The sequence below is a fragment of the Hypanus sabinus genome, chromosome 29, assembly GCF_030144855.1.
Source record: "Hypanus sabinus isolate sHypSab1 chromosome 29, sHypSab1.hap1, whole genome shotgun sequence".
In the NCBI taxonomy this organism is placed as follows: domain Eukaryota; kingdom Metazoa; phylum Chordata; class Chondrichthyes; order Myliobatiformes; family Dasyatidae; genus Hypanus; species Hypanus sabinus.
The window spans coordinates 19,766,655-19,790,434 of NC_082734.1; the positions used below are offsets into that span (position 1 = coordinate 19,766,655).

Here is a 23,780-nt window from a genome sequence, read left to right on the forward strand (position 1 = left end):
GGGAATGTTTTCAGGCCTGAGGGGAAAGGAGAGCAGTTGGAGAGGTTGTTCAGATGTGCATAGATCTGCATGGGCCAAGCCAAACAAAGGAGTAAAACCTCACACTAACCAGCTTCACAGGTAACCATGGCCAGCATCACAGAAAATGTGGAGGGGGGTGGATGGACGATCCCTTGTCCCCAAGGGGTGGAAGAAAAATCTGTCGAGGATGCTCCCCCCCCCCCCCGTGCATGGGGATGCGTGGAGAAGGGGTGGCTCCCCCTGGTGGTAGATGAGGCCTGTACCGGGAGAACATGGAAGCAGCATTGCAGATACTGGCGGTGACGATCGCATTTCTTCTTGCAGGCTGCGACCCCTGGACATCGAGTTCATGAAGCGCCTGGGAAAAATAATGAACATCATTCCCGTCATTGCAAAAGCAGACACCATGACTTTGGAGGAGAGGCACGATTTTAAACTGAGGGTGAGTTTGCCCCCAACCTCATCATGAGCACCTTTAATACCATGCCACCCCACTCTGTGATAATGGAAGGCTTACCCTCAGCGACCCTTATCCAGGAACTTGACCATTTCGTTAAGAGGTAAAGCAGATGGGATTTTGAACTTCATAAAAGAAGTTATCCTGTTTTGGTCACCCTACATAAGGAAGGATGTGAGAAGTCCCTTGAGGGAACGTACTGATCTACAAGGTTATTTCCAAGAACGGAAGAATTGTGTTATCAGGTCAGCTTGGAGAACCAGTAAGATGAAGAGAGAACAGTTTAGAAATGTGAGAAAAGTAAAGCTGTTTCCCTAAGGGACCACCTTTAAGGCTCTGGGTGACAGTGCGGAAGGAGGCAAGGAAACTTTTTTTACACTGAGTAGTTAACGTTCTGGCTCTGACTGCTGTAGCAGTGCTGAAAACAGTCAGAGCTTTGAAAAGGGAGTCCAATAGCACCTGAGAAAGAATAATTTGTAACTGTGCAAAAGCTGGAGATTGACATTACTGGACTGGCTCAAGTAGGGGCCAGCATTGATTTACTGGACCAAACGGCCACTTTCTGCACCAACGTGGTCTGATTCCACCTTCTCCAAAAGCATTAATATTTTCAAAACATTTCAGAATATTTTACAGTTTGCTGTTTTAGTGTTAAACTCCTGATAGTAATCTTTTAACACATCCAATTAACGTGCTAAAAATTGCGTTCAAGCATTGCAGACGGGGTTTCTGCCAAATACGGTCTGTTGCCATACGTGGACAAGCTGCACTTTATTGGATGTGGTATACCTATTTTGATAAAAATCAAGAAAACTAGATGTTGAAAATCTCAAATAGAAACAAAAAATGCTGGAAATACTCAACAGGTCAGGAAGCATCTGTGAAGGGAAAGCAGAATTACGTAGTGTTTTAGGTCATTCTTTAGAATTCTTCAATATTGATCTTATCAGACCTCTCATATGTTAAAAGAAGAACTTGTGATCTTCCAATCTACATCACTGGGGCCTTTGCAGCTTATTGCTTGCCTGCACTGCACTCTCTCTCTCTGTGACTGTAACACTCTATTCTGCATACTGTTATTGCTTTCTCTTTGATATTTTTGTGTCTGGAATAATCTATCTGGATAGTCCACAAACAGTGGCTTTTCACAAACACAAAATACTCTGCAGATGCTGGGGTCAGAGCAACACGCACAACATGCTGGATGAACTCAGCAGGTCGGGCAGTATCCGTGGAAACGAGCAGTCAACGTTTCAGGCCGAGACCCTTTGTCAGGACAGAAGAGGGAGGGACAGGGGCCCTATAAAGAAGGTGGGGGGAGGGTGGGAAGGAGACTTCCGGTAATTACCTCCCTCTCCCTTCCTCTATCCCAGTTTCACTCTGCCTCCTCCTCCAGCTGCCTATCACCTCTCTCATCATTCTGCTTTCTTCTACTACACAGTGCTTTCCCCTTACATTCCTTCTTCACCTTTCCTGCTTAGCCCTTCCCCTCCCCCACCCCTTGATCTTTCCCCTTACTGGTTTTTCACCTGGCACCTACCAGCCTTCTCCTTCCCACCCTCCCCCCACCTTCTTTATGGGGCTCCTGCCCCCTCCCTCTTCAGTCCTGACGAAGGGTCTCAGCCCAAAATGTTGACTGCTCGTTTCCGCGGATGCTGCCCGACCTGCTAAGTTCCTCCAGCTTGTTTGTACGTGTAGTTTTTCACAATATTTCAGTACATGTGACAATGGTAACTCAGCACGAGAGAGCAAGTGAAGGCAGGCATTGAAGTTGTTAGGGAGTCGAGAGGTGTGGGGAGAGAATGGGAAAGTGTACTGAGGTTGCTGGCATTGTCTGTGATGTGACTGAAGGGAGGAGCCAGTTCTGGGGGCCGAGTAGCTTATTCCTGCTCCACTTTATTCAGTTCCTGTAAAAGTGACCTCTACATGTTGAAGGTGCTAAGCCTTGTTCTCACATACCTGTTGCTTTCATCTGCATGAGTCAGTGGAAGGCATCATCAATTGGCGATGAGGTTGGGATAGCACTTTGGCGGGGAGAAAAAGGAGTTTCCTGCGTTTCTGGGTTTTAGTGAAAAGCCAGCACCACTTGTAGTGGAACAGCAGAGGAGCTGAAGCCTCAGTCTGTGATGTTGTTCTCTTGGGAGCTTCACAGGGTGTTGTGGGGTAGGACTGCACCATGGGGAACGTGTACTGGCACAGCCTTTACACAGGGGGTGTGTGGGATGGTCACGCTCCAGGGCAGCAGACAGGTTTGCGAGAGTCCAGGCACTTTCTAAATGCAGGACCTGTGTTGGAAAGGACCAAGTCCATGGATTAGTGGGAGAAATGGCGAAGCTGCGTGAGACAGTGAGATCTGAGGAAGAATCGATGGCTGCTTTGTTTTGTTACAGTCAGAAGCTCAAAGCTTTCAGAAAGGCTTCAGAATCCTGTAGGATATGTACAGAGCTCATTTCTCGTGGCCAAAGATGCATAGAGTTTATTGAAGGTGCAGATCACCGCTGTGGGCATGGACATGGCCCCACCTTCCACAAGGGCTGAAGAGGGTGTAATCGTTTACTGGTCCCAATGGATAGAGGTGCCAAGTGGGGCAGCCAAAGGCACAGCCCCAAAATGAAGGCAGCTCAAACTGAGATGAAGAGGAATTTCTTCAGCCCGAATCTGAGGAATTCATTGCCTCAGGTGACCATGGAGACCAAGATACTAAGGCAGAGGTCATTGGGTTCTTGATTGATAAAAGGGTTAAAGGTAATGGGGAGAATGAGGGCAAAAACAAAACCTACCCATGATTGAATAGTGGAGCAGACTCAACGGAGATGAATGGCCCTGCTCCTGTAGCTTATAGGCTTACGAACAACCTGCCAGAGTAGTCTAAGAACCCTTGAAGAAGCAAATTCTCAAAGGATTCCTGGTTGAGCAAACTTTTCCATAACAGTGCAGGGATGCGCTGGAGAGCTGCTGAGGCAAAGGGTGAACTGTGCATGACGGAATCTTACAGAGAGAGTGGAGCTGACACAGGACTGACAGAGACCCCGGGCTGGAAGGGGCTGCTGGCGAACCGGTGTGTCCATAGGGAGCGCCGGAGCTGGGTTCTCCACGTCAGCGTGTTCTCAGCCTGCACACCACACTGCAGTGGTCTGGAGTGCACTGAGTAGGTGACAGGTCCTTGTCAGCCTGAGCTGATAGACTGAATATTCTTAGAGTTTAATTGTAGCTCAGCTGACATGTCTAACAGAGTCCCATTCATTTGGATGGGTCCTCAACTTCCATTTAATAAGATTATTGTTTATTTTTCTTTATTTCTTTATTTATGTTTATTTAATTAATTAGCTGCAGTTCAATGTGTTATTGAACAATAGTTAAAAGATGGTGAAGGTATTTAATTTTTGGTAAAGGTCTGCATTCTTTAAAATTGTTTGTGAACGTCCCTGTCACTGGTCATCGGTGATGTTCAGAAGCTGTGAAAGCTCCTTGCTGTCAGAATGTTGGGGCCTTCCTTCCAACCTTCTCAGACCCCAGAGCTAGTGTTGAGGCAGGGGCTGACCTCGAGACTCAACCTCACACGGGCTCGAGAGGGAGAGGTCAAGTCAATATTGATCCATGAGTTTAGATCCTCCTGCCAAAACAAATAGAATCCCAAAACAATTTTTTTTTTAAAATGCAGATGCTAAATGTCTAAAATACAATACAAAGTGCTGGAAGCACTCAGCAGGTCAGACAGCACCTGTGGAGAGAGAAACAGAGTGAATGTTTGAAAACCTTCAAAAAAGATCCAGAGAAAAGTTAAAATAAGCTGGTTTTAAGCTGCAGAAAAGGTGGGGCACAGGTGAATAGAACAAAAGAAATGCATTTTATAAGAGGAGATGATTGTTCTTTGTTTTATATGTTGCTCATGGAAGGTGGTAGGATATTCCCACAGGGCTGCATGACATTCCCAGCAGGATCATATAACATTCCCAGCAGGATCGTAATACATTCCCAGCAGGATCGTATAACATTCCCAGCAGGATCGTATAACATTCCCAGCAGGATCGTAATACATTCCCAGCAGGTTTGGCTATAACATAGAATTGTTGTTTGCAGGTAAAGGTAGCAACTCATTCGGAATGATGCCAGGATCTGAAGTGATCGAGAGATGTCTGCTCTGAAATGGCAGAGTTATATTTAGATTACAAGTCAGATTGTTCCTGCTACCTGTAACTGTACCCTTGACACCTCCATAAATATCACAGTGTTGAACAACAGCAGAGTTGGCAATGTTCAACGTGACAGCAGAGGAGGTCTGTGAGCACAGGCGTGTTGGCAAGTTCAGAAGTGAACGTGGATATGAAGGGAATCCACTGGAATTTGTAAAACCCTCTGCAAGAATGAATCTGCAGTTTGTTGATTATAAAGAACACTCACTGGCCACTTTATTAGGGACAGGAATGAAACTTGGCGTGGTCTTCTGCTGCTGTAGCCCATCCACTTCAAGGTTCAACGTGCTGTGATTTCAGAGATAGATTTCTGCACGCCACTGTTGTAATGTGTGGTTATTTGAGTTATTGTCACCTACCTGTCAGCTTGAACCAGACTGACTATTCCTCTCTCATTAACAAGATGTTGTCACCCACAGAAATTCCCCTCACGGGATTTTTTTATTTTTTTATTTTTTAACACCATTCTCTAGAGGCTGTTGTGTGTTAATATCAAAGGATACCAGCAGTTTCTGAGATACTCAAACTGCCCTGGCTGGCGGCAACAATCATTAAGAGACACTTAGATCACAGTCCTTCCCCATTCTGATGTTTAGTTTGAAAAACAGATAAACCTCTTCACCATGTCTGCGTGCTTTTATGCATTGAGTTACTGCCACATGATTGGGTGATTATATGGTATATATTTGCATTAACATGCAGGCGAACCTAATAAAATGGCCACTGAGTGTATTCAGTTTGAGTGATGTGTATAAATATATTGAAAAAACATTATGCCTTTTCTAAAAGGGGGAATATGGTGTACTTCCATATCTAGATGGTCTAGATCTTCATTGGAGGGAGGCATGACGTATTAATTTACTAACTAACTTACTGACTTACTAACAGTCCAAAGCACAATCTGTACAAGAAAGTTCAACTGTTACCCTGCCATGTTAACGAACTGTTCTTTGAGATCCATTGCATCGGCTGGTATGTGTTTATTAACGAAAGTGTGACAAAGAGAATCAAATTCCTCTACCCAGTGTCCAGTGGCCAATGTGGCTGTGACAATTTGTCAGAGCAGAGTATTGGTGTTGACTCCTGGTGCTTGAGACACATCTGCTGTTTATGGTAGAGCAGACTCGATGGGCCGAATAGCCTTATCTGCTCCTATACCTTACGGCCTACCCTTTGTTCATTCGTGGATGGGCAAGGCAAAGTCAAGATTATTGACCATAGGTGTCAAACTCAAGGCCCACGGGCCATATCCGGCCCAGCGTACAATTATATCTGGCCCGCGAGATCATTTTAGATAGATCTATTATTTTAATTATTAATGGCCCGGCGATATGAAGCCTATGATTGTAAGTTAATACCAATCATAAAAATAATGCTTGCTCAACAGTCTTCTTCATAAGAGACGGAATTTGTGAAGTGAAACACTTCGTAGTTATAGCAGTGACTGAGACACATGAGAACAGGCTGAAAAAACGGAGGCAACGAAAGCTGCGTTCGCACGCGCCCGACTGATCCGGCCCGCATGAAGCTGCATTTTGCCCAATCCGGCCCGTGACCTAAAATGAGTTTGACACCTCTGTTACTGACCATCCCTAACTGCTCCTGAACTGAATGGATTCCCAGGCCCGTATGCCCAGCTGGGTTAGCAACTTTCCTTCTCTGAAGATCTGGGCAGGTTCTTCCAACCTAGTCATTCATAGACCTCAACACTGAGACTAGCTTTTTATTCCGGATTCATTTTAACGTAAAGTTCCCTTCTGTGCTGGAATTTGGAATCACATCTTCCAATGGATAAGTCAAGGCTCAGGATACTTGAGCAATGTACTAGGGTCCCTGAAACTCGCCCATCTTTTCCTGAAACTCTCCAACCCACCTCTTAGCACCATTCCCTGGTACAACAACCGACAGTGATTCCCTTTGTGTTTCTAACATAAGGTCCGGAAAGAGCTGGAGGCGAACAACATCGAGTTCTACCCGCAGAGGGAATTTGACGAAGACATGGAGGATAAGATAGAGAACGACAAGATCAGGGTGAGTAGGAATCTGTTCCCTCCACACATTGGGCTGTACCTGCCGGGTAAACATCGATGAGATGTGCACACAGCTGTGCAGTTGAATGCAGACAGCTGCGGAGGTCAAGTCATTGGGTATAATTAATGCAGAAATTGATGGGCTCTTGATTAGTCATGGCATCAAAGATTATGGGGAGAAGGCAGAAGAATGGAGTTGAAAGGGATAATAAATCAGCCATGATGGAATGGTGGGGCAAACTCAATAGGCCGAATAGCCTCACTCTGCTCCCAAGTCTTATCGTCTTGTGATATGTGAAGGTATAGCAAATACAAGTGTACTCAACAGTGGAAGTAATAACATTTGTGTTATTCAAACCACCTGCCGGGGCTCAAGTTCTGAGGGATGGGAGCGAGATTGGTTTGTGATTGTCCTTTCTATTCACATGACTGAGGATGGCTTCACTGGTCAACGTCAAGGAACTCAATCCAGTGAACCCAAAGGTAAATGGACCAGGTTACGGATGGGCAGACACCAGAGAGATGGCAGGTGCTGAGAACACGGACAGACCCTCAGGTTATGGATAGATCACTGACTCCGGAGGTCACGGGTGGAGATCACAGCCCCTGGATCGGCAGTGAGGGATGTCAAAGCAGCTAGATGTTGTATCCACAGTATTACTGGAACCAGGTCTTGCTGTTATTGTAACCAATTCTCCGATGAATTTCAAGTGGATTCCAAACCAGAGGGAATTTAGTAATGGTGAAATACTCGTCATCGGCTGCTGGTGGCGGGTAAGCATGACAGGGAGCTGGTCTGTCTCAGATGACGAGCACCAGGAGGAGAGTGCAGCCAACAGCTGATCCACCCACAGGTTCAGCCCCACCAACAAGGCGTGGAACTCTCCCCAGTAACCTTTCTCTACCTTGGTGATGGGTACCCTCATGCAGAAGTCACTTCTGGCGGAAGTCACCATGTAAAGCATTCGCTGAGCAGTTTGGCACCTCTGCTGACTTTATTTTGAGTTTTCTGTCGCACACCCCTAATGACGTGCTTTCCTCCGTCCCGCAGGAAACCATGCCATTTGCCATCGTTGGCAGTGACACCGAATATCAAATAAATGGGAAACGAGTGTTGGGAAGGAAAACTCCTTGGGGGATCATCGAGGGTGAGTGCCGGGAAGAGATCTTCTTCAATGTATTGAGTCGCTGATATGAATCCTCTTAATGGGTAACTTCTCTCAACAATGTTTGCTAGCTACCATCTCTGCTGGGAGTTGCCTTGTTCCCTTGTTTAGTCAATGCTATAACGTTCCTTTCCCTTCAGACCCTAAAGAAAAGCTCCTCTTCCCTCCAAACTCAAGGAGCTCAGAGCTCACCCCGTGGACAATGCAACTTATCTCTCAACCTCAGCCTGAGAGCCTCTTGACTTCCCTTTCTCAGTACATTTCAAACTCTTATTTATCATCAGCCAATCCCCATTACCCCAGGTATCCACTGCCACAGCCAATATTCTTCATCTTTGATGGCAGAGGGTTTCTCAGTTGCCACTTCTGAGCCGTCTCACCTTCTAAACCAGTCCTTACTTTCCCAAGGGGGTTGAAGCTTCCACCCGGAGGAGGAGTTACCCTCATCCCAAATATTCTTGGCTAAACATTCAGGTTCAGCTCCACAGCAGCTCACCTCCCAGTGCTTATAGATGATGGTCTTTTGGGGGGGGGGGGGGGGGGTGGTAGGTGGTGACAGATGCCTTCTGCTGGAACACACGAAGGGAAGGGGAAGGGTTAATGTTCTGCTGCTGCTTGTGCCTAGGAAGGGTGGGCAGGCTTTGGGGTCCTAATGTTTTCCTGTCATTCATTCTTTGGGGGTTTTCTTCTGCTTTGTGGATGTCTGTGAAGAGTAAGGACTTTAGGTTGTATACTGTATACGTTCTCTAATAGGGACTGGAACCGTTGAACTATTGAACCGCATCCTGGTCACTACCCCTACAGTCTAACACCACGGTCAATTGGCTTTTCAACGGCTTGCCAGCAACCATCACCCATGCTTCCGCCCAGTACACCCAGAAGCAACAGGCACAGGTGGGGGTGCCACCTCAGGGACTGACCCTTCTCGGGGAAAGATTTATATTTATGTGTGGCCTTTCACAATCTCTATACTCACCCAAATGCTTCAAAGTTAATGAGTACTTTAGGGGTAATGTATGGAACACATCAGTTAATGTCTGTACAGCAAGCTCTTAAACCAGGCCTGAAACATCGCCCAGGCACAGGGGACAACATCCGGTTCTTCAAAGTACGGTGGCATCTCTCTTGCCCAGGGGAGAATGCAGATGTCAACAAGAGGCATGAGGTCTGTATGAGGGCACAATCGCAACTTACTGGTTGACAGAGGTTAAGCAGGGACCTTATAAAAGATCCCACCAGAAAAAGCAGGATTTCTCAGTGGCCACCCATTTCAAATCTACTTCCCATTCCATTCCAACATGTCAGTCCACGGCCTCCTCTACTGCTGCGATAAGGCCACACTCGGGCTGGAGGAGCAACACCTCATATTCTGTCTGGGTAGCCTCAAACCTGATGGCAAGAATGTCAATTTCTCAAACTTCCGGAAACTGCTCCCAACCATCATCACCATTCCCCATCCCTGTCTCCCTCTCTTACCTCATCTCCTTACCTACCCATCACTTCCCTCTGGTGCCCCTCCCCCTTCTTCCATGGTCTTCTGTCCTCTGCTATCAGATTCCCCCCTTTCCAGCCCTTTATCTCTTTCACCAGTCACTTTCCCAGCTCTTTACTTCACCCTCCCCCTCTCCCAGTTTCACCTACCACCTACTACCTTGTATTTCTTCCTCCCCTCCCGCCACCTTCTTACCCCGACATCTCCTCTTCCTTTCCAGTCCTGATGAAGGGTCTCGGCCCATAACGTCGATGGTTTGCTCTTTTCCATAGATGCCGCCTGATCTGCAGCAGTTTGTGTGTGTGTGTGTGTTACCTTTAAAAACACTGCAGGAGGACACTCACGAATAATGTAAATAAACTCACTAGGTTTGGTGTAAGACCTCACCCAATTGGTTCAGCTGTAAACCCTCTCGACTCAACTGATAAGGCAAATTTGACACCGACCTCGCAGAGATGTGGTTGCAAAGTGTGGGAACTAAAGCTTCCAGGGTAGGTAACGTTTCGAACCAAATGGGCGAAATGGAGAAGGAGGCGGGTGGTCCTGATAGAAGGAAAGGAGGAAGAATGATAACTCAGAATATCCAAGAGCGCGACGGATTCGGACAGCAAAGGCGGAAAACGGTGGTGGTTGTAGACAAACCACCAAAGAGTCCTGACGTCTCTTCCAGGACGTTAAAGAAATTACTGCAGCTCCACGAATGACACAATGACATGGCTCCAGCGATCCAGGTTCAATCCCAACCTCAGGTACTGTCAGTATGCACACTCTCCCTGTGGCCGCATGGGTTTTCTCTGCAACCCAAAGATGTGCGGGTTGGTGGGTGAACTGCCACTGTATATTGCTCCTGGTGTGTGGGTGAGTGGTGAAATCTTGGGGTAGGGTGGGGATTAATAGGAACGTAGCAGAATAAGATTCAGGGAAAGTCAATGAGAAATGGGATTGGTCTATGGGCCGGCATGGAGTCGATAGGCCAAAGTTGCCTCCTCCTGTGGGAAAATATATTCTTCTGAAATTCCAAACTTTTGACACAGTTTGTTTGGGAACAGGGATCTGTGCCCTGTCAATATTAGCAGGAACGTCTCTCCACAGTGTATCAACTTTCAGAGACTTTCGGAGGGGAGTCGATGGAGGACAAAATGTGCTGAGGCAGGATTAGTGTAAAAAAAAAGCGCCTCTATTCCCAGAGCCAGTGAACAAGGGGCCTGGTCTATACCATATCTCACTGTGACTTGCAGCTGACCTCCTGACAGGTCACCAGATCATCAGTTCTAACCTGGTGCACTTCCTTCCTTCGGTTACCAACCTGAGCTGACGCTTCAAGTAATTGTCTACATTTCTTGTGCACACCCAGTGGGTCACTACTGCATCACCGGCCCGACACTGCAAATATCAAGAGAGCTTGAGGCCAGGTCTGGAAGTCAGAAATTGCTCATTTAATTCCATATAATTTCCCAATCTACTTTAGCCTTGAATCTAAAACTCGCATGGTTTCCTTTATTTGTGGTTTAAACTGTTTTCAATCTTTATGTAAAATTTCATCGGCATAAAGGGAACCTTTGTCTATGGGCAATGAATGTCATTCCTTTTCGATGTTACTGTTCCTATCACTACCCTGTTCTCCTTCAGTCTCTCAGACTGAATAGGCCCTGAACTATGAGAGGTAAAGCTGTAAACTTATCCTGGATTCTCTGCTCCCATCCACAGAGGCTGTAAGAATTCTGTTCCCGGTGGAAAATCCAATGCTGCCTTCTGAGTTCCCAAACGCGTCTCACGTAGTCACCTGCTCTCCCCTTTGACTGACCAGTTCCAAAGTACTGAATCCCTCTTGGAACTAAACACTGAGTGGGAACTGTAGTGGCCCAACCTCTGGTCCAAGCATTGAGCCGAAGTTCCCCAAGCCACTGAGACTGGTCAACACGCGTCAGCCTGGTTTCCAGCAACACTAACGTCCTTCAGCCCCGTCTTGGCAAGCTCAACTTAATGTAGTTATATCATTATTTTATATATAAAGCTTCCCCTTTACTTCACTTTACCAAAGTGTGCACTTCACTGCCCACTGTACAGGGGTTTCTCTCTGAAGGTACTGCCACATTCTGACCTGTTTTTCCCATTTCCTTCTAGTTGAGAACGTCACTCACTGCGAATTTCCTCTTCTCCGGGATCTCATTGTCAGGTAACCATTCTTTGCACATGCAGGATTGAATTCAGAGGATTTTTAATGGCATTTTATAAATCTCTCTCCTGGTCTCTCTTACATATATTTCGTCCTGCTTTTCCCCTTTTCCTAACTGTTTCATTCTCTATATCATGATCTATGTTTCCCAATCTCATCCTGTTCTGCAACCATCTCTCCCTTTCACTATTTTTCCCTCTTTCTCATTTTCTTTACCCTTCCAACATTTTTGCCTTTCCCCCTCGTGCAACATATCTTTTTGATATTTTTGGACTCTCCTCTGCTTCTCTCTATCGGTTTCTTCCCAAACCGGCATGACTCTCCTGCTACCTTCTCTTTCCTCTACTTATGCCCTCCTCTCATCCTGACCCTTACCACCTTTGGTATCTCCAACTTGTCTCCACCACTGTCACTCTGCCCCCTTTCCTGCCATCTCCTATGGTGCCCTCGCCTTGTAGGACCCACCTTCAGGATCTCAAGGAGGTGACCCACAACATCTTCTACGAGACTTACCGGGCAAAGCGGCTGAACGAAAACGGGAATCTCACCAATGACACGGAGGAGGTGCACGAAAGTAACCTCTGAACCAAAACAGGGGACAAAACCACTCCTCTGCCTCGGAACCGTGTGGAAAATCTGACTTTTATAAAAGGCGTATTGTAAAGGTACAAAGCAAAGACAAACCTACCACTCAAAGAGAGTGGAGCTCTTTAAAGATCCGCCCTTGCACATTTCTGAAGTGTTATTTTAAGAATGAATGTGATGTATATTGAATAGTTTATTTAATGTTAATCTTTCAATAGTTGTAAATGAGTTTCAGTCAACCTGCAGGACTGACAGTACTATTCCCTCTCACTGGATCTTGCCAGCTTGTGTTTTGTGAGGAAGGACAGACACACACAGACTGTGTTCTTCCTTCCTCGTGTACTCTCAAAGGGGTGCACAGCTGAGCGAAGGTTCACACTGGAGTTTTTAATGGAAAGTTCCAGATGCTGCTTCCGGTCTCACCCCCCAGTGTGACAACCTAGTTCGCTGAACGTTCTTGGGCGTTGGGATCGATCGCGGTGAACTGTTCCTCTCATTGCTGCTCACACACGTTTTCCAACGCAAGTCTGATTAACAACGAGGACCCACAAAACTCATTTTGAATTAATTTCCTGTACATGTTCCCTAGCCCAGGGATACAGAGCTGCAAGCTCCTGGAGTCCCAGCTGAGACCACTTACTGTAAAACATTTCAGGGAGTTTAATTTTAAGGAAAGAATGTCCCTGCGATGAAAATACATTTTGTATTTTCCCTATAAGCATAAATGAAAATATTGATCATATTCAGTTTTGAGAACTGCATTCATTCCATTAAATACTCGGTATTGTCTTATACAGTTTTATTGCTTCAAGTTTAGCATTAAGAAGTCAACAGTAACTTAGTGGGGTTTTGGAAATTAAGTGTCAAGTTCCATCAGACCTAACTTTACGAGACAAATACCCCACCACCAATTTAGCTCCTTCTAAAACTGCCCACAAAGTATACTGACACCTGTTTTTACAGTGAAGCAGGATTCATCCTGAGAAGGATTTGGTTCCTCGCTGTGCTCACCCAGGAGTGAAACGGGGAGCTCATTGATGTAAACCTGCTGCCGTGGATCTTGTGTACTGGTGCTTGCAAAGCAGGACGTAGGGTCTCTGTGGTAGGCCTCCCACCTGCTCGAAGGAAAAGTGGGAGTAGGAGGTCCCAGCTCCCCATGAAGGCAAGCCAACATCAGATGGGAAGCCTCCAACCAATGGCCTCCAGCATTTCTCTGTGGCTTGTGGCAATTTAACGAGAGGCACCAGTGCGATCAAGTAAACAGCGTGTTTGCCAGACTGTACAGTGGGGTGGGTATGTTTACCACAGGCATCTTCAGTTCCTGTACACCTGACACCTACTGACACACCTCACTACGCCTCCAGCTCCTGTAACCCACCCATCCCCTCCGAATGCCCAGCCTCCATCTCCCACACCCACCACCAAGCCCTACACTCCATCAAACCCCCTTCCAAAACACCTCCAGTACTCTTACTCTCTCCATTCCTCAAAACCTCCAGCCACTCCCGCAATGCCTGCCCCACAACCTCCAAACTGTAATCCCTACCACATGAACCCCTATCCTAATCCCTGCCACGTCAAACGCCCCCCTTCCCCCTCCCCAATCCCTGCCATATCAACCACCCCCTCGCCAACTCCAACCCCTCTCCACCGCCAATCCAGATCACTGCTTCCTTCTTGGCAGTGTCCACTCCTACTGTCTCCACTCAGTTTGGTCTTTGCCTGGTTGCACTTGCTGTTCACTGTGCTGCATGTTCTGGAGCATTCTTAGCAACATCTATAGGTTAAATCTAGTCAATTAGCACTTGTGAGTGATGTGTTTATTGAGTGGTGTGAATAAGTGTCATGTTTCTTTTATTCTTTCCAAGTGCATTTGTCCATGATACAGTGGCCGCAAGTCCTGTGCCTTGGGGCCAGAGAGTTGCCAACTTTTCCTAATTTCTCAGTGTTTCCCTTGAAAGTGTTTTTCCATGTTGATTTTTCTTCCCAGTCTTCACCCCAGTGGACTTGAAATCCCCCACATAGGTTCATATCTGTACGGGGATCTGTGACTCCATGCCTTCTCGATCTCCAGCTGAAGTATAGTTAGTGTAGGCTGCCAAAACCCAGTGAAGATTGAGGATTGGACCTTGGATGGTTTGTTGCATTGGCTCAGAACCTGGGATATCCAGGTGGGGCCAAGAACAAGCATTCTGATCTCAACAGCAGTTAATGATTTTTTTCAAGACTTGTCTGGAAACAAATAATTCTGCTTCCAAGTACGTGGGAGGGTGTGTTGCGGGCACTGGATTCCGAGAGGGAGACCCACATGACTCTTGATCGAGATCAATGCCATTTCCAATATTCTCGTTCCAATCTTTCATCTAGTGAACCTTCACTAGAAGTGAATCAAGTATTGGGAATTTCTAGTTAAATTCCACGAATGTTTGGGAGATTGATTTCATTGTGCAGAGGGTAAAGAGATAACAGAGGCCTTGATGAATCGTATGCCACTTAGACAACCACACACGTAGAAGGAAGGGTCTGTTCTTTATCAGATCTTCCCACTACCTGCATTGTTCAAGAAGAGCCAGCTTTGTAACAATTGTCACTGGGCTTTGGGGAGCACAGAAGTCCTCCAACAACAACAATGTTTGGAGGTTAATTGGCCTCTGTACTCTGCCCCGCGTGTTGGTGGGTGGTAGAATATGAGGGGAGTTAATGGGAATGTGGGGAGAATATCATGGAATTGGTGTGAATGGATGTTTCATTATCAGCATGGATTTGGTGAGCCAAAGAGCCTGTTTCAGTGCAACATGACTTCAGAAATGGGACTCACTTGGTTCTGCTCCAAACATGCTGAAAGAGTGTTTGATAGTGCCACTGAGTGCCAAGGGTGGCGGAAATCATCTGAATGTCCCTCTGCTGAACTTCATGTTAGGCCTATATTAGACATTAGATTCTGTATTGATAAAAATACATTGATATTGATAATGTGTATTGATAAAATTATTCTAAGTTATGTGTTAGTGATTGTGGTAAAGAATTGATCAATATATTTAGACTGATTAGATTTGTTACACTGCACTTTATCTGCAAATTACTTGATGAGTGAGACAAGCTAAGGAAAAATTTTTCTTTAGATGTTGTACTTGAGGGTAATTAAATATTACATGAGGTTGAACTACAACAGAGATTCCCAACCTTTTTTCATGCCATGGACCAGTACCATTAAGCAAGGGGTCCATGGACCCCAGGTCAGAAACCTCTGAATTAAAACATCCAAGTTTCAAGTACATTTATTATCGAAGTATGTATATAAGTTGTACAACTTTAAGGTTCATCTGCTTACAGTCAGCCACAAAACAAGAAACCCGAAATAATCCAATTTTAAAAAAGACCAACACTCATTGTGCAGAGAGAAAGGGAAAAAAAAAACAAATCATGCAAACAATAAAACGAGCATCAGCATTCAGAATGAAATTGAGTCCATACACATGAAGCTCAGAGTAGGTCCATAGGCTCATCACAAATCGCAGTGAAACGTGCAAACGTTGGGTCTAACCAAGTTATTTAGTTTCCTCTGCTGCCTCCTGATACCTAACTCCAACTCATCCTATCAACAGCCTCTAGATTACATTCTGCTTCATGGACTAATCCAGCTTTCCTATCTAATCCAGCTAATTTCAGCTAATCCAGCATCTACACTATTTGCCTCAGTCACTCCCGATTCTCCAACTCTGTAAAGTCTCTGATATTGTAGAGTGCTCTACCCAGTTTCCAATTCCATACTCTAGGCCAGGGGTTGACAACATTTTTTTTATGCCATGGACCCCTACTGTTAACCGAGCAGTGTAAGGGCCCCAGGTTGGGAACCCCTTGCTCTAGTCTTGTTGAAAAAGTTTGGGGTTTGGAGTTGTTTATCACAGAATCTTAGAAATGCATAGCACAGAAACAGACCCTTCAGCCCAACTTGTCCATGCCAACCGTGATGCCTATCAACACTAGTTCCCGTTTGCCCACAGTAGTCCCATATCCCTCTGCTCCTTCCGAATCCAACTACCTGGCCAAATGTCTTTAAACTTTGTGAGTGAATCTGTCTCCCCCATCTCCTCTGGCAGCTCATTCCAGATATTCGCCACCCTCTGTGGGGAGAGAACTGCCCCTCAGACCTTCTCTCCTTAAACCTGTGTCCTCTAGTTCTAGACTCCCATGACTTCAGAAAAGGATTTTAATTAATTATCCTTTCACTCATAATGTTATAACCCTCTTTAAGGGCAACCCTCAGTCTCCTACACTCTAGTGAAAATAAACCCAGTTTATCCAATCTCTCCGAATAACTACCGTCCTTCATTCCATGTGACATCCTGGTGAATCTCTACTGCATTCTATTTCCACCACATCCTTCTTGTAGAGTGGCAACTAGAACTGTATACAATACTCAACACAATATCCCACACAGCCCTCAGCAAATTTCTGTGAGCTATTATTCTATAGGTTTATTGAGAATGCCCACAAGTTATTTTTTAAAAATTGGGTAGGTATATGGAAAGGAAAGGGATGGAGGGTTATGGGCTGAGTGCAGGTTGGTGGGACTAGGTGAAAGTAAGCATTTGGCACGGACTAGAAGGGCCGAGATGGTCCGTTTCCGTGCTGTAATTGTTATATGGTTATAAGTAAATGAAACTGAGTACTTTATTAATAAAATTTACTTTGAACTTTGAATTAAAAGTGCAACTAACCAATGTTTTCTACAACTGCTTCATGACATGCCAACTCTTATACTCAATGCTTTGGCCTATGAAGATAAGTATAGCACAATCCCATCAATGTATCACAACTTTCAGGGAGTCATGGACTTACACCCCAAGGTCTCTCCCTATGTCAATGTACCTAAGCCCCCTACCATTTACTCAATCCCCCTAAAATTTCTGGTGTGTCCTTCTTAAGACTTCTCAATGTTTATTTAATAGTTTTAGTATAGTTAGGATCAGGTCCAAAGGCACTGAGGTAGGAGCAGATATCTTCTTGGGAGGTATCACTAGTGTCACCCCAGAGACAGGAGAAGTCACTTCCTCAGGAAGGACAGTTCTACCTGTTGAGTGATTTGTAGAGGAAATGGTCCAAGGTTTAAGAAGGATCAAAGAGCAGCAGTTTCTGAAGAGAGGTGAGGCTTAAACTGGCCTTGGGGTGTCGTCAGGTGTTGGGAAGACAAGCTGCTCTCTGATAATACGGACTGTCCTGGGCCATGCAAAGTGGGTTGAGGAGCTCTTCATATTTTATAGAATCATAATGTTAGAATAAAGAGCTTCCTGTCTATTGAATGCCAACCTGGGTAAGGCAGCACCATGTTGAGAAGCATTTCTTTATGGACGGGACTGGAAGAAACATGCTGGGTGGCACTAATGAATGAGATTTATGTTCAAGTGGGAGGTTGTTGGGTGACACAAATACAACAACCCCAGTTCAATCCTGACCTCTGGTGCAGAGTGCCACGTTCTCTCTGTGACTGTACAGTTTGTGGGCTGGTAGGTTAATTGGCCTTAGAATGTGGTCAAGTCTGGAAGGAGTTGTTGGGGCAGTGCAAAGTGTAAAAATGCATTAGATTAGCACTAGTGTAAATGGGTGGTCAACACAGATTTGATAGGTTGAATAGGTCTGTTTGGTGTTGCATCACCCTATGACTAACAGGCTAAATATTTTAAAGTTCAAAGTAAATTTATTATTAAGGTACATATATGTCACCATATTCAACCCTGAGATTCATTTACTTGCAGGCATACTCAATAAATCAATAATAGAATAATAATTATAACAATCAATGAAAGACCACACTAGTGTGGTTGTTCAATCAGTGTGCAAAAGACAACCATCTGTCCAAGTACCAAAGAAATAATAAATAAATAAGTAATAAATATCGAGAACGTGAGATGAGGAATCCTTGAAAATGAGTCCATAGGTTGTTGGAGCATTTCAGTGATGGGTTGAGTGAAGTTATTCCCTTTGGTTCAAAAGCCTGAAGACTGAGGGCTAGTAACTGGTGGTGTGAGTCCTGAGGCTCCTGTACCACCTTCCTGATGGCAGCAGTGAGAAGAGAGCATGTCCTGGGTGGTGGGGGTCCCTGATGATGGATGCTGCTTTCCTGCGACAGTGCTTAATGCAGCTGTGCTCAGTGTCGGGGAGGACTGGGCCATATCCACTACTTTTTGTAGGATTTTCCATTCAAGTGCATTAGTATTTCCATACCAGGCTGTGATATACTCTCCACCACATGCCTATAGAGATTTGTCAAAGTTTGAGCTGTCATGCAGAATCTTTGCAAACTCGTAAGGTGCTGCTGTGCTTTCTTCATAATTGCACTTCCAATATTAACACCATTCTAAAATTTTATTTCTGACTTCTGGTGTTTTGCTATTGTTTCTCCACTGTGCTTCTGTTATTGTGTAAGTTAAAGTTTCCTTTAGGTCACAAATCTTCCATTGAGATATTCTGCTCCTTCAGCTTTCCGGATAACATGCCACACCATGGTCAATAACCACCTCACACCCTGAGGTCAGAGGGAGAACTTTTACTCAGATATACACCAGCATCCTCCTCCATTCATTGGTGTCTCCTGAGCCCCTACTGCTGTGCCATTAACAGCTACTAATGTCCATTCCCTCGTCTTCCACCCCCTCCCACTCTGTAACCCAATCCTTCAGCCTCCATCCATAACCAAACTTCTCATTGCCCTTCTTCTAATTCTCCCTTTAGCTTCTATTCTGATTTTCCTTGTGTCCCTGTTACATTAATGTCAGTTTATTAATGCGAACATTAATTATTAGATCCTTAAATGGGCAAATTCAGAGTGGTGAAGTTGTAGCACATGTCCGCCCTTTTGCCAAAATTAAAATTTAAGGACGTTGCTGCTTTAAGTCCCAGTAACCCTCTCATGAATCTATCCCGCATTCTTTCCAGCTTAATGACATTCTTCCTACAACTTGGTGACCAGAAATGTACACAATTGTGCTGCTGTACATCCATATCACTTACTCCAACACTGCCTCGTTGAACTTTACTGTTTCTGCTTCGTTTGATTTTTTAAGATAATAAATTAGAAATTTGGATGGAAGCATTTGTTTTGATTTCCCTCCCAGATGGTTAAGTCAAGGTCAGATTCAAAATTAAGGTCACGAAGGCAAACCAGGCACATATGATAGTTAATACCGTGTTCGAATTGGGAAGTACTGAGAGAGGAGGATGTAGGGGAAAGTGGTTCAGTAGTGGAACAGGGTGATAGCCAAGTGGAAAGTCACCAAGTAGGAGAAAGAATGTCATTAAGCTGGACAGGATGCAGGAAAGGTTCATGAGGATCTTATTGGGACTAGACAGCCTGAGTTACACCGGAAGTGTGGATAAGCTGTGACTTTTTATCCCCAGAGTGAAGGAGGCTCAAGGTTTGCATTCTAGAGGCGTGCAAAATAGTGACAGTCACAAACAAGGTGGATGGTCACAGTCTATTTCCTTGTGTAGAGGAGGCTGAAACTAGATTTAAGGTGAGAGGGGGAAGATTTGAAAGAGAGCTGAGGGGCAAATTTTTCATGTAGAGGGTGGTAGGTATATGGAATACATTGCCAGAGGGAGCTGTAGAGATGGGCACAATTCAATATTTAGAAGACATTTAGACATGTACATAGAAAGAGCCTAGAGAGATGGGGGCCAAATGCAGGCATCAGGAACCAGCACAGCATGACATCTTGGTCAGCTTGGGTGAGTTGGGTCAATGGGCTTGTTTCCATCCTGTCAACTCTATGGGTCTTTGACATTTGGAATATTTGTGTGACTATGTGGCAAGGCTTGGGGATGTGGACAAATGTTGGCGTGGGGATTATGTTATACAAAACATGATATGTGTAAGTGGGAAGGCAACAACTGTTGTTCAAAGGGAAAAAGACCTGGTCCTACATTTATGAAGTGTGATCTCCACTTTGAATAGGTTTTCGCCTATATTATTCAGTGTAAAGTTTATACAAAGCTATTGGAAGAGATATTGAAAAGGATGACTAAAGTGTTGATCAATGTGATGGATTTCAAGAAATGTCTTAGAAAGGAGAAGAGATGAAGTGAGTTAGAAAGAGAAGTCCAGATTTGATTAAATCATGAGGGTAGGACATAGTTATAGGGAGGAGAAGGTCATAGTAAATGAAAGTGGGACTGTAACATTGAGGTAGCATTAAATGATATAGTTGTGAGACTGTAATTGTGAAGGCCGCGCTTTGTACATATGGGGACTGGCTTTAAACTTGACACTCCAAAGGTTGAGGCTATTGTAAATTGTGTTTAAGTATGGTACGAGATTTCCTTGGGTGGGGTTTGAGTTCAGTACAAAAGGTTGGTTTGAGGATGGTGAAAAACGTTGTTAAAAAGTGTTTAGCAAGGCCAAAATATGTTTGGGGTTATTATGAAAAGTCCTTGGGTGGAGCAGCACTATCTGACAGATAGGGAGTCCTCCACGTGACATTTATTCTGGTGGGTATTTTTGTCACAAGGCTGGGCCTTCAGTTACTTTTGTTTTAATTCAGACTTCATGAGCTCAGTGTTCCCAATGTTTGTACTCATCTACTTGAGGTTCACTTTTACGAATCTTGTCCTCTGACACCCACGCTGGGGTCTGCTGATAGGTGGCAACATGGTAGACTTTAATGTACAATCTGTAAAAGGTCCCTAACACACATGGGCAGTGCAATTAACTTCAGATCTGTCTGAGTTCTTAAAGCCAGTTGTATGAAATCTCTTTGTCTTCACTCCTTGATGCTTTCTTACAGCTTCTAATTGTACAATCAATAACTGACCAGAGGTGGGACTGATAAAGATGGGGATCTCAAATTTTAAAGCAGTTAGATGCGTATTTTCATTAAAGTAAATAGTGGTGGGTTAGTAATAGATTATTCTTCACATATTTAAACCGTTTACCATTACCAATAGTAATTAAGAGTGTTAATTATGTCAAATCCAGTCTGCGAGGTCCTGATCATCTCAACTAACTGCAAACAGGTTGGGAGAGACCTCTAGTTTCATTTGGAGTATGGCTAGTTTTAAGACTGTGAAATAGGAGCAGGAATAGGACGATGAGCCTGATGAATCCTGCAGCCACTCAATGAGATTTCAGCCAAACCAGTATTCTGGCCTGATCCCTATATCTCAAGATTCTTTCAGTGTCCAGAAAATGTATCAATATTAGTCTTGAGCGGATGCAACCCTTCAGAACGGCCAGGAAACATGCGGAACTGATTGCTCTCATCCTTAAGGGAAATGGAAGGGCTGGAGGTCATTTGAGAATTCTGCAGTGGAACCTCTGACCTCGTCAGCTTCTCACAGGAATTCTGCCCAGGAGCCTCTGATCTCGGTAGCCTCTCACTTTCAATATTTCATTTCACCAGTCCATTAGGACAAGAAAACATGTCCTCTCACGGCGGTAATCAGTGGAGTGTGACCCTCTCCCATAAATCATCAGAAAGTTTATCACAGACAAAATTCAGCCCAGTTCCATCAGAAATATTAGTTCATGAACCCTTGTTCCTGAGCTGATTTAAGGAAAAGCAGCAGACATGAACCAGAAATATATCTGTAAACTTTTTTATTCATTCCAAGATGTCAACATCATCACAAGACTAGCATTCTGTTCCCTGTCTCTAGCTACCCCTAAAACTGAGTGTGTTGCTAGGACAACAATTAGAGATGATGGGGTCACCCACCTAGTTCACATGGGAGCAGCTGCCCTTCTGTAAGGGATGTCAGTGAACTAATGGGGTTTTACAATAATCCAATAGGTTAATGCTCTCTTATTGACCTTAGCTCTACACTCTGAATTTATTTAATTAAGTAATTGAGTTTACATCCCCTGATAGTTGCAGTGGGATTTCTGCTCGTGCTCTGGGACCAGAACACAGACCCCTCAATTAGGAGCTTTGTAACACTGGCATTACAGAGCCTAACCCAATCCTGTTTCCTGTACGAATGGGATTGAATGAGAGGTTACTGGGATCCTGGGCGCTCTCAGAATTATCTAGAGACCAGAATCCTATTGAGAATAGACCAAAAGCAAAGTGAGGCGTCGTGATGGGCAAGGAGCAAATCTCATGTTTGCGTCAGATACTGCCTGTCTCCACAACAGAACCGTGTCTGAATCTCTAGCCCTGCCATAACTGAAATCCCCTTCCCTGTTACATTGTGCTCCTGATTTAATATTATTGACCATCTTTGATGTACTCTCTAGATATTAAAATATCCCATTTGCCAAGCTTGTGTTCTGAGTATTTCTGAAAGACACTTAGTATATGAAATAAGAAATGTTGTACAGTTGTTGTATGTTCCTGTTTATTCTTATTTGTAAAACAAAATGATGCATTTATCACGGATGTGTTTTCAATGTGGACACAAGTAATTCTTGTGCTGTCAGTGGTAGAGTGGATTGTCCAGATATAGTTTAAAATCTATTGACTTTCTGCAATAAAATAACACAAATAAACTGCCACAAATTCATCTACAGGATGTGGTTTGCTTTGGTCAAAATAATTGGCCATTCTGAAACATCTGTGAGGTAGGTGTCTTTCCCTGCTGACCCACATCTACAATAAGCTGTCAACTGAATTGCCTCCACTGGGTCGAAATCTTGTCGGGGGATTTCCAGCAAATGGCAAAGAGAAATGTAATTCCTTATTCTGTGATGAGGTTCAGTGAAGTTAACAATCACAGGAGCATACATTTCAGTTAGCGAAAATAAACTAGTAAGATTCTCATCATTGAGGTTAAGAGATTGCAGTAATCTCAAAGTACCATCTGCCCCTAGGGTACCCTGCCCCCTTCTTTCTCCCCATTCGAACCCTGTGCAAACTCATCGTAGTCTGCTGACAATCTAATCAGACATCACTTCTGGTGATGGGCTTGGTTCAGCCCGTTCCCGGCAGCAGGTCTTTTGTGGTGAGAGATCATCGTTTGAAGGTAAACCTCCACTCCGATAACTAACAGAAATCTGATGTAACAGTTTCACATTTGCCCTCCGCTGCAGGCCAAGGCAACAGTGCTCAGCTTTTTTTTCTCTTTTCCTATCTGAGCCGTTTGATGCAGCTGTAAATGTCATCAAGTTATTACTTTGAATTGATTTTCAGGCAATTAAATACAATGGAGCAGTTACATTGAATTATTATTTTTCCAATAAAATGTCAGGTGAAAGAGGGAGGGTTTAGTGAAGTTAACAATCACAAAGAGGATACATTTTAGTGAAAATAAATTGGTAAGATTTTCATCACTGAACCAAGCTACAAACGTTTGTAATAGGACACTGGTATAAATGTTGCGTGGAGATAACTCACAGAGTCTTAGATTCGTGCAGCAGGGAAACAGGCTGTTCAGCCCATCTCATCCATACTGACCAGTGACACCCATCCAATGTTAGTGCCTCCCTCCTCCCCAGCACTTTGTCTGGAGTCTTCTCCACCTAAGCAATTCACACGCTCATTTAGAAACCTTGTAAACTCTGCCAGTGACTCTCCTTTTACTGTTCTCTCTAGCAGTGTGTTCCAGGTTCTCACTGCTGTCTGGGGAGAAAGATCCCCCTCAGATCCCCTCAAAATCTCACTCCCCTTACCCCAAACCTCTTCCAGTTTTATCTACTCCTGATATGGGGAAACGCCTCTGGCATT

At 44.5% G+C, this 23,780-nt stretch overlaps 1 protein-coding gene across 4 annotated transcripts in view; it reads left to right on the plus strand.

Moving 5' to 3' along the window:
• The window catches only part of LOC132383098 (neuronal-specific septin-3-like), a 52,253-nt gene extending 29,652 nt beyond the window's left edge, over positions 1-22,601 (plus strand). For all 4 annotated transcript variants that reach the window (XM_059953888.1, XM_059953887.1, XM_059953889.1 and 1 more), the window contains 5 exons: positions 346-463; positions 6,607-6,702; positions 7,753-7,849; positions 11,484-11,535; positions 11,994-22,601. In XM_059953888.1, coding sequence (XP_059809871.1) covers positions 346-463; positions 6,607-6,702; positions 7,753-7,849; positions 11,484-11,535; positions 11,994-12,120 — 490 coding nt within the window. In that variant the 3' untranslated portion in view covers positions 12,121-22,601. The remainder of the gene's footprint in view (positions 1-345; positions 464-6,606; positions 6,703-7,752; positions 7,850-11,483; positions 11,536-11,993) is intronic.
• The last annotated feature ends 1,179 nt before the right edge of the window (positions 22,602-23,780 follow it).